The sequence below is a fragment of the Arachis stenosperma genome, chromosome 5, assembly GCF_014773155.1.
Source record: "Arachis stenosperma cultivar V10309 chromosome 5, arast.V10309.gnm1.PFL2, whole genome shotgun sequence".
In the NCBI taxonomy this organism is placed as follows: Eukaryota; Viridiplantae; Streptophyta; class Magnoliopsida; order Fabales; family Fabaceae; genus Arachis; species Arachis stenosperma.
The window spans coordinates 134,166,748-134,178,458 of NC_080381.1; the positions used below are offsets into that span (position 1 = coordinate 134,166,748).

Genomic DNA, 11,711 nt, shown 5'->3' on the forward strand with positions numbered 1-11,711 from the left:
CAATCCAATTCTTTGCTCAACCCTTTGGCCTTCTTCGAATCCTTCCTATTATTGTTCTTCATGCACGTGTGAAACAGAATTGATCAAATGCCATAAATTTTCAGGCTTATTTTGTGCCAGCCTCTATGAGGGAGTTGAAGATATAACACAAAGGGGAAATAGTTTCCAATTCGGGTTGTGAATAACAACCATAATATTAGTTTGACTCCTCCCTTTTTTCTGCATATAGAAAGAAAAAACAAGACATTGAAACAAAAATGAGGAAGGGTACTAGAAAATTAAGAAATCTACGTCTGAGCAAGATCTACACTTTCGCATGTGGTAAGAAATCATTACTGAATGAAGAACATTCTAGAATTGGAAGTCCTGGCTTTTCAAGGGTGGTTGTGTTGAATGAGGCTTCAGAGAGCTCTGAGAATGCTTCTGGGAACAACAATAACAACCAGCAGTATGCAGATAATGTTGTGAGATCCACAAAGTATACTGTTGCAAATTTCTTACCCAAGTCACTATTTGAGCAGTTTAGGAGAGTTGCAAACTTCTTTTTCTTGGTCACTGGTGTATTGTCCTTTACCAAGCTTGCGCCTTATACAGCTGTCAGTGCCATTCTGCCCTTAATTGTTGTCATTACTGCAACAATGGTCAAAGAAGGTATTGAAGATATGCGTCGCAAAAAGCAGGTACTCCATTCATAAACAGTTATTTAAAGCTAAATGTTGGTTTTATTACTTTAATACTTAATTTAAATTCAATTTGAATCTTACATTATTTTTAACAAAAATACTATCTACACATACAAAATTAGTATTTGTATATAAATATATGTATTATTTGATTTATTTTTAATATATATTTTATATTAATAATTGGTTTGATAGTCAATTTTTTGTATATATATAAGACAATTATATTCTTAAATTTTCTATCAAGATAGTTATATAAATGATAATTTTTTAGCAACTACTCCTATGAAGATGTCAAAAATATTTTCTTATGATGATTCTTGCTTAAAAAGTGTAACTTATTTATTTTGTAACACTTTAAATAAAGATAACACTTTTACTTCAAATGAAATCAAGCCCTACAATCTATCGTTCAATAGTCAAAATGATATATCTTTACACGATGACAATCATTAAATTTTTATTGGAGTAGCCACCAATTTTTTATTAGATCTCTATAAAGATTGATAGTACTATTTTTCTAAAATAAAATCGGTTTCATTTCATCAATTAATTTCAACGTAAATTTTAATTCTGAAGTCACTAATTTGTTGTAAGTGTAAAAAATGACACACCAAAGCATTCAATTATAGTACCTCCTTTTATCTTTTTTATTTTTAGTTGGAAGGAAGTGATTTCATAAATGAGTCTTGCATTGGTGTTAAAAGAAAGTTATTATGTGATAGTCTGAATATGAGCATTGCAGGATATTGAGGTGAACAATAGAATAGTGGAAGTGCATAAAGGGGATGGAGTTTTTGAATGTACTGAGTGGAAGAACCTAAAGGTGGGTGACATAGTTAAGGTTGAAAAGGATGAGTTCTTCCCTGCAGACCTACTACTTCTTTCATCAAGTTATGAGGATGCAGTTTGTTATGTTGAGACCATGAACTTAGATGGAGAAACAAACTTGAAGTTGAAACAAGGCTTGGAAGTAACTTGCTCCTTAACAGAAGACAACTTGAGTGATTTCAGAGCTTCAATCAAATGTGAAGACCCCAATGCAAACTTGTATACATTTGTTGGAAGCATAGAGTTTAAGGAGCAAGTTTATGCACTTTCTCCCCAGCAGCTTCTCCTAAGAGATTCCAAACTTCGCAACACGGACTACATATTTGGAGCTGTCATCTTCACCGGTCATGACACAAAGGTTATCCAAAACTCGGTTTCTCCACCTTCCAAGAGAAGCAAGATCGAGAGGAAGATGGATCGGGTTATCTATTTCATGTTCTTAATCTTGTTCCTAATGGCACTTGTTGGATCAGTTTTCTTTGGCATTGAAACTAAACAGGACTTGAACAATAATGTGATGAAAAGATGGTATCTAAGGCCAGATGATTCTACAATTTTCTTTGATCCGAAAAGAGCACCTGCTGCTGCTTTCTTCCATTGTTTAACAGCCTTAATGTTATACAGCTTCTTTATTCCGATCTCATTGTATGTATCCATCGAAGTTGTTAAGGTCCTTCAGAGCATTTTCATAAACCAAGATATCCTAATGTATCATGAAGAAACAGACAAGCCAGCTCATGCCATTACTTCCAACTTGAATGAGGAACTTGGTCAAGTTCACACAATTCTTTCTGATAAAACTGGAACTCTCACTTGCAATTCAATGGAGTTCATCAAATGTTCTATTGCCGGAGTCGCTTATGGTCGTGGAGTCACAGAGGTGGAGAAGGCCATGAACAGAAGAAATGGTTTAGAATTTGATGACTTAAGAAACTCTCCTGATAGAAAGGCACCAATCAAAGGTTTTAATTTTACAGATGAAAGGATCATGGATGGAAATTGGGTTAATGAGCCTCATGCAAATGTTATCCGGAATTTCTTTCGATTATTGGCAATTTGTCATACAGCTATACCAGAAATTAATGAAGACACAGGAAATATCTCTTATGAAGCTGAATCTCCAGATGAAGCAGCATTCGTCATTGCGGCCAAAGAACTTGGCTTTGAATTCTACAAAAGGACTCAGACTAGTTTATCAATCTTTGAGTTGGATCCTGTTTCTCAAGAAAAAGTTAAGAGGCAAGCTTTTTTGTTTTTATATTATTTGTTTCTTTGTATGTTTGCCAATCAACTTTTAAGGTGAATTCTTGTTGGAAACCCACATGAATTTTACATATTAACCATTTGGGAAAGTACGAGGAACCAATGGAATTGTACAATGGAGGTTTAGGGAGTATTAGAAATATAATTATTAGTGTTACCTTTTCTCATCAGCTGAAGTTTTTAGGATGAGTGGTATCATGACATGGTATTAGAACTCTAGATTTGAAAAGTCAAGAATTCGATTTTTTGGTGAACCCCAAAATCAATTTAAGCTTTTGGGATTAAAAACTACAAGGAGTGCGATTGTGTCAATAACGAAGAAATTAAAGATGTTTGTTGATCTTTTTGTTTTATTTTTTTTTTACATATGGTTCGTCTTGTTGTCTTTTTTGTTTAAAAAAAAAATACTAATATGATAGGTAAATTGTACCAATGATGTACATTTTTAGATTAAAAATTATTGACTAAATTTTCTTTGATGACATCTAACTTCTAGTTTATGCATTGGCATAAATGGTGGAAAAAGTTGTCCCTATGGTTTTGGATAAGAAAATTTTGTAATCTAACACTTTTTAAGCTTCTTTGTTGATTTTCTATTATTTGCCTATTATTATTTTGTTGTCTTTCAATTTAAGGAATTCACTTATAAAGAAAATACATTTACAATGTTATATTCCAAATTTTGTTATTGTTTATAGCTACTGCTTTTGGAATTTTCAATTTTCAAGTTAAGATTGATTAATACACCATATATGTACTAACTAATCATATTTTACAGGACATACATGCTTCTCCATGTTTTAGAATTCAATAGCACAAGAAAGCGAATGTCAGTCATAGTAAAAGATGAAAAGGGAAGAATTTTGCTACTTTGTAAAGGTGCTGACAGGTTTGTGATATTTTTTAAAAATAAAAGTAATTTAAAGATACAATAATATAAAATTATATTTTTGTTCATTTATTATGCTAAAACATATTTACTTTTGCTTGAAAAAAATTGCCTAACACAATAAATTTTTGAATCACTTAATGGGTTCAAAGTTCAAACACACACCATATACATTTCATATTCGATATTTGCAAACTTTGCTTATGTCATTTTTATTTTCCTTGGAAGTGTCATGTTTGAAAGACTTGCAAACAATGGAAGAAAGTTTGAAGAGAAAATCTTGGAACATGTACATGAGTATGCCGATGCAGGTTTGAGGACATTGATACTAGCGTTCCGCGAGCTTGATGAAGAAGAATACAAGGAGTTTCAAGATAAATTTACCGAAGCAAAAAATTCAGTTTCAGCAGATCGAGAAACAATGATTGAGGAAGTATCAGATAACATCGAGAGGAATATGATTCTACTTGGTGCCACTGCAATAGAGGACAAGCTCCAACACGGGGTAATATCTCTAATACTCCCTAAACCTCTATTGTACACATTGTACAAGTATTCCATTGGCTCCTCATACTTTTCCAAAAGGTTTATGATGCAGAGTCAAAAATTTAAGATAAGTATAATAAAAAAAATTGATTAATATTGTCCAAAAAAATGAATTTCCTAGCATTACTCGTATTTATCATATAAAATAGGACTTCTGATGCTTCTCATGTTTTGCTAGGTTCCGAATTGCATTGACAAGCTTTCTCAAGCAGGAATTAAAATTTGGGTTTTGACAGGGGATAAAATGGAGACTGCCATCAATATTGGGTATGACATTTTGGCTATGCAGTTTTTATAGTGGCTTCAGGATGAAAATTATTTTTCAAGATGTTTGACTACAACATATACTACTACAGTTTTGCTTGTAGTTTACTTAGAGAAGGAATGACACAAATCATAATTCATTTGGATACTCCAGAAATTCGATCACTAGAGAAGGTTGGAGATAAGAGAGAAATTTTCAAGGTAAAATTAAATTCCAGCCTTAATTTTATGTTCTTTTATCCTAAATTTTATGTGCTAACCCATCAACTCATGCATTTTGACCCAATCCAACTAGAAAATATGGGTCGGTTCAAACTCGAAAAATACCATCCCATGATTTTGGTAGACAGGTACAGCCTACCAGTAAAAGCAATACAAATATCTAACAAGAGCAATAAATAATATTTTCAATAACGCAGCAATTATTATCAAGCAAATATATTAAATAAAACAATAATAAAAATATACCAAAATTTTTAATGTGACAGATAAAACTAGTACTAAAAAAATATCTTCGTTATAATTAAATATAGAGTACAAGATGAGGATATTTAATAAAACATGAATTATACATATAACAGCAACAAAAACACTAAAATTTACAAATAGGAAGTTAGAAAATGAAAATATCTAAAATTTAGAATTATTTTGTGACAACAAATTTTATTTTTATAGACTCATATCAATGATCCAACTATTTAAAATGAAGAACCAAATAATCAGTCTAAATTTTAGGCCAATCTAATGGTAAATAAACAAAAAAAATGTTGTTAAAAAATGACAACTCTGCACAAAAAACAGATATAATATTTTCATTCTTCTCTCGTTCTAGAGTTGTTTTCTCTCACTCACACTAATCTCCCAAAAACCTAATTAGAGAATTGCAAGTGGATGCAAAGAAAAAATTTTAAAATTTTTGTTTGGGTGAGAAGTGAAATCAGTTCAATTGATTTGTAGGTGGATTTAATCATATATAACCTATGCCACCCACTAATAATCTAATCTTAAAATAAAGAAAACAATATACATATATTTTGTTAGTTGTGGTAAAAAAAAAAAGAATATTATAATATTTCATTTTAAAAAAGATGAAATGGACTAATACTTTTGTAAAAATTGGACTTTGTCATTGATCAAGTACGCATAATTTCTATATATACCTTCTTATAGTTACACACACATACATATATATATAATTCTTTTAAGGTTGAAAGAATTAAGGTCGAAAGGTTAAAAAAAAAAAAGATTCCAATAGGGAGGCAATAATAGACTATTTGTACAATGTGTATAATAGGCTATTGAGTTATAAAATGAACATCTTTTATACTTATTTTGGGGTTCACTAATGATCGAACTCTTGACCTTTCGAATCTAACACTCTAATACCATATCATGATATCACTCATCCCAAAAACTTCAACTGATGAAAAAATGTAACACTAATGGTTATATCTCTAATACTCCATAAACCTCCATTATACACATTGTACAAATATTTCATTGGCTCCTCGTACTTTTCCAAAAAAAATGACAAAAAAAAAAACTTACCCAACCCAACCCACATACGTCCCTACATATAATGATATGGTCCACTTATTTACTTTCAATATATTCTTTAATATGCACCTTTATTTATCTTTTTTATTTTTTATGTCTTTCTTTTCACGTTATAAATCGTCTTTGTTGCTCGTGTTTTATGTAATTCACTAGAATTCAAATGTCTTGATGAAACTATATATAAAGCTATGATAATTTTGTTCCAACTTATATTATATCATAGGCTTCAAGAAAAAGTATTCAGCGTCAACTATCACAAGGTGCTCAACAAATTGCAGCTGCTAGTGGAACCCCTGAGCAAGCATTTGCTCTAATTATTGATGGCAAATCACTTACTTATGCTTTAGAGGATGATATGAAGGACTTGCTTCTGGATTTAGCAACTAAATGTGCATCTGTTATTTGTTGTCGCTCATCGCCAAAACAGAAAGCATTGGTATGTTTTGGACTATTGGGTTTCTTCTCCATTTAGCATCATCTCTTTTTTATTCTCCTCCTTATGATAAGAATTTTAAGAGTAATATTCCAAGTCAGAACCTAAAGAATTTTTAGTTTAGCACTTATTATTCAACAAATTTTAACGTTATATTTTGCCTTTTTAAAAGGAGTGATTATATTTAAAAATGTTAAAAATTCTTAAAAACTATTTTGGTGATTAATTTGTTGATGGATCACATTATCCGACTAAAATTCGTTAGGAACTAATTTAGAATATTACCCTCATTCTAATTACATTGTTAAAAAGGCTGGCTTAAAATAATTTTTTCTTGATTATTCTCTTAAAGGTGACCAGACTTGTAAAATCTAGAACCGGTAAAACTACGTTAGCTATTGGAGATGGAGCTAATGATGTCGGAATGCTTCAAGAAGCGGACATAGGGATTGGAATCAGTGGTGTTGAAGGAATGCAGGTTATTCACAAAAAAAAAGGATAAATTGTTCTCGTTTTGCTCTTTTCGTTGGTCTTTGCTTCCATTTCCTTTGTTTTTATTGCATGTTGTTATTTGTATCTTTTTCTTACAGGCTGTTATGTCCAGTGATGTTGCAATTGCACAGTTTTGTTATTTGGAACGACTACTTCTTGTGCATGGACATTGGTGTTACCGGAGAATCTCATCAATGGTATAGGCAACAATAAATTATATTAGGAAAAGTATATTTTTTTCTTAACATTTTGGGGTGATTTCAATTTTCTTCCAAACATTTTCTTTTTCTATTTTTATCTCTTAGCATCTTCAATGCAGTTTAATTTTCAAATCATTTTAAAAACTAAAAAGTAATTATATATGTTATTAAAGTTAGGAACAAAAATAAAACCAAAATAACGATTAGGTACAAAGTCGAAATCACCCCTAAAAGGTTACCTTAACTTTTATTTGGTATATTAACTTGCTCATTCTTCTTATTACAGATATGTTATTTCTTTTACAAGAATATCACATTTGGCTTCACTTTATTCTTGTTTGAGGTCCATGCGTCATTTTCTGGAGAACCTGCGTATAATGATTGGTTTTTGTCTCTGTATAATGTCTTTTTTTCGTCACTTCCAGTCATTGCCCTTGGGGTCTTTGACCAGGATGTATCAGCCCGGTTTTGTTTGAGGGTAAGCTTATTGTTCAAATATTTTATTAAGGTTTTCATGTTTCTAATAATGTTTTTCAAATGAAAATTCAATAGCCCTATTTTAGTTGACAGAATAGCAAAGATAGAGAGTCCATATAAAGAAGCTAGAAAAAAAAACTTGCAATAATTCGTACATGATGAGGCCCTTTTTGACATATTGATTGATGAGTAACTTTCTATTTTTTATTTTTAACCGTTTGTCTGTAACGACAAAATGCTTTTTCACAATTCAAAAATTTTAATCAGTTTTTAATTATTCAAGTAATTAGTTTAAGAAGCTTTTAATACATCAGCAAATTACTATTTATAAAAACTATTTAGACCAATTATTTGAATGGTTGAAAACTAATTAAAAATTTTTAAATGTGGAGAGACGCTTTATCTTTTAGACAAATGGTTAGAAATTAGAAAAGACATTTAATGTGTGTTTGAGCGCCATTATTATTTTGATAAAAAAGGATTTTTTTTTAATGAATTTTTTTTTTTAACGTGTTTGGAAAATTTCTAATAGTAAAAGTAAAAACACTAGAAAAATAAAAATAAAAAAACATTTTTTTGAGGAGCTATAATTTATATCTTTTTTTAAAAGTTTTTTTTCTTTTAAAAAAATATTTTTCATATAATAAATAAACAAAAAAGTACTTCTATATTGTTATACCCAAACATAATTGATAGATAAAAAGATCTTTTTGCATAAGATACCCAAACATAAAATTACTTTTATTTTTCTATAAGATCTTTTAAAAAAAGATAATTCGAAAAAAGATTTTTTTTTAAAAAACTCACCCAAACAAGTTCTTACTCTTGGTTGCTTTTTAACTCTCATGGTGGCTTTTGGATATTATCTTGATATTAATATAAGAGAAATATGATATATATGGTTCCTGTTGAACACTTTACACAATAGCCTTAAAAAGTCTTGAGTAATCTTTCACTCTTGATCAAGTTTGTGGGATTTGAGTTAGGCTTATTCAGTTTTGGTATCCAGAGAGCCCATTATAAAGGGAAGTAAATAGAACCCTTTCCATGTTGATCACTTACATCTTACCATGTAAATAAATCCTCATGCTTATATAAAGTAAAATTCACTAATCATTGATTTATCTTATATTGGTTTCTGGTTTTCATTTCTTCGATAATCGGTTTTTGTTATTTTTTATTGATGTGGCAGTTTCCTATGTTGTATCGAGAAGGTGTAGAAAACATCCTCTTTAGCTGGCGTCGAATACTTAGTTGGATGCTTAATGGATTTATTAGCTCCATAATAATTTTCTTCTTCTGCACAAAAGCTATGGAGATTCAAGCCTTTGATGAAGGAGGAAGAACGGCAGGAAGAGATATACTAGGAGCAACAATGTACACTTGTGTGGTTTGGGTAGTAAACCTGCAAATGGCACTTGCTGTAAATTACTTCACCCTGATTCAACATGTTTTAATATGGGGCTCCATTGTTATCTGGTATATCTTCCTCCTTACCTATGGAGCAATGGCCTCATCGTTTTCTGGAAACGCTTACCATGTCTTTGTTGAAACTCTGGCTCCGACTCCATGCTATTGGCTGTTGATATTTTTTGTGGTAATCACAACACTTGTACCATACTTCACTTTCTCAGCACTACAGATGCGATTCTTTCCCATGTATCATGAAATAGTGCAGTGGTTGAGGCACAAAGGAAAGACGAATGATCCCGAGTTTTGCGCTATGGTGCGGCAAAGTTCATTGAGGCCCACAACTGTTGGATCAACGGCACGCAGAGCGGCCAAGACTAACAGCCTTAGAGGCAGCTTCACTGACCATAGATGATATCTATATTTTTTACTATTCTTTTTTCCATATTCGAAAAAGGAAATGTAGTTTTGTGTATAGAAAGTTGAAAATATATTTGTTGTGCATATCATTTTTGAATTGCTTACTCACTACAAGGGAATGTTGCTTGTATATCCATTTTCATGGTAAGCGCATAATGCACAAAACCTTTTTTCATTTTGGGGGATTGTTTTTTTGTGGATTGGGGGAGTTGAAGTTTGATTGCAGAATGGAGAATAAACTATCTATTTGTTTTATTTGTTAATTTGTCTTCATCACGGAGTACGTATTATTTCAAATGGTTCTGCTAAGATTTTTAACTTAATAGAATTTCTGTACCCTCATATCACAATTTCATTCCTAACTTAGAGTCATCAAACAACACTAAATTTTTCTCCATCTTTTTCTCTAGGCATTACTTTCCTGCAAAAAGTAGAAAAAATTTAATTGGTTTCTTCTTTTGAATAATGAAGAGAATAACGTTCTGAAAATCGGATCGATTATCGAACAGTTTTAATGATTGATTTATTGGTCCAATCGGTTCAATCGTAATTCAATCGAAATAATCGTTTTATAATAAAATAATAAATAAAATATAAATAAACACACTAAAATTAACAAAAACTAACTATATTTAACTAAGATTAACAAAAAGTTTCAAACATAATTTCAACAAGATCAACACAATAATTAACGTGCTTTAACAAAAAATTAACAGTTTTCAAACCAATTTTAACAAGTTTAGCATAATGCTTAACAGAAAAAAAAAAAGCATTGAATGAGCACTATTAACCCTCCAATTGCTTAATAACATCCTTCCCTCCACATTCATTTTGTATGTAAAAATAGTTTTAACATGGAAAGCTTCATTGCAAGAGTGCGAGAATTCGAGTCGGTGTGCAGGTCCTCAAACAACAAATCAATACAAACATTCGAAAAAAAAGAAAGACAACACAGCGACAACACAACAAAGAATCAAAGGAACATTTAAAACACAGCAACAACACAACACCTATAAGAGCATTTAAAACAAAAAAAAAAAGAAATATCTAAGAATTACCATTGCTGGGAATAATAACTTGAACGTGTATGCTCAAAGAATCAAAGGCTAAGTTTCACTGAAAAGGTGAAGAACACCCAAATGAAGGAAACCTCAATCACAGCTTAAACCAAACTTCACAATCCCTTTAAATTGAAGCAGCAAGCAACTTGAGAGCTAAAGCAAGGTTAAGTAGTGAACTAAATCAATGTAATTTTAACAAAGATTAACCGAACTAAATCAACTAATTATTTAATAATTTAATCCAAAACAAGAAAACCATATAATATAGCACATGAGTAGAGCTAATCAATGATTCAAATTTTAATCTGGGTAGCACTAACAGAATCTAAAAAAATCAATGTTCTAGCAGAATCTCAAAAAAATTATTGAATCAATGTTCTAAACAAAGATCGAAAAAAAAGAATGAAAATTAAAAAAAATGAAACAATTGCCTTCGTGAGCTTAAGGAAGATGCATCAATTGTTGAATGAGGAAGAAGCGCGGAGCCGCAAACGACCAGACGAAGACACTATGGAATCTGAGCGCAACGAAGGCGGCGCTGAGTGAGACCCTTGCAGCAGTAGGGAAGTAGACTAGGGTTTGTGTTTTGGGGGTGAGAGGCTGTATACCTGTATCTGAATGAGGAGGAGGAGAAGTGGAGAACTTGCGCCGCGTTGCTCGAGGGGGAAGGAGAAAGGGGAAAGATTCTAATCAAGTACAAAGTAGAGTCAAAATAAAGTTCGTCGTCTTTTAGACGAACTCCAACTCATGGAGCACCAAGACCTGTATCTGAAAAATAAAGGATATATATACAGAATGAGAACCACCAACTCATGGGTTTCCATTACCATAAAAGTGCCAACACAGATACAATATAAGGTAATAGGAAACTCACTAAGTAATTTTAAACTTCATACATTAACATTGCCATCCTAGGTTCTCACTAATCTGTAATCAGGCAACTCTCCTAGGGAATGCTAGTCTAAGTCACTTTTATTCAAGTTTTCACAATCATTCCTCTCAAGGTTTTTCACCATACTCCATACTCCAAATAGAACAGCCCTCAGCGTCAACCAACACCAACATGAGGGACCTCTCAAAATGCAAACACAAGCAAAGCAAGCAAATAATATACAAGTAGATTCAAGCAAGACATTTAGCATATAGACATGTAATTATGCACAATTAATCAACCCAAGACAAGAA

General features: G+C 31.6%; 1 protein-coding gene across 1 annotated transcript; it reads left to right on the forward strand.

Moving 5' to 3' along the window:
• Positions 1-257: 257 nt before the first annotated feature.
• LOC130981456 (putative phospholipid-transporting ATPase 9) lies at positions 258-9,460 on the forward strand. The gene is made up of 11 exons (XM_057905052.1): positions 258-680; positions 1,429-2,753; positions 3,556-3,666; positions 3,895-4,171; positions 4,391-4,479; positions 4,569-4,677; positions 6,257-6,469; positions 6,819-6,944; positions 7,057-7,155; positions 7,445-7,636; positions 8,828-9,460. The coding sequence occupies exons 1-11, from the start codon at positions 258-260 to the stop codon at positions 9,458-9,460; spliced, it is 3,597 nt and encodes a 1,198-aa protein (XP_057761035.1).
• Positions 9,461-11,711: the final 2,251 nt, after the last annotated feature.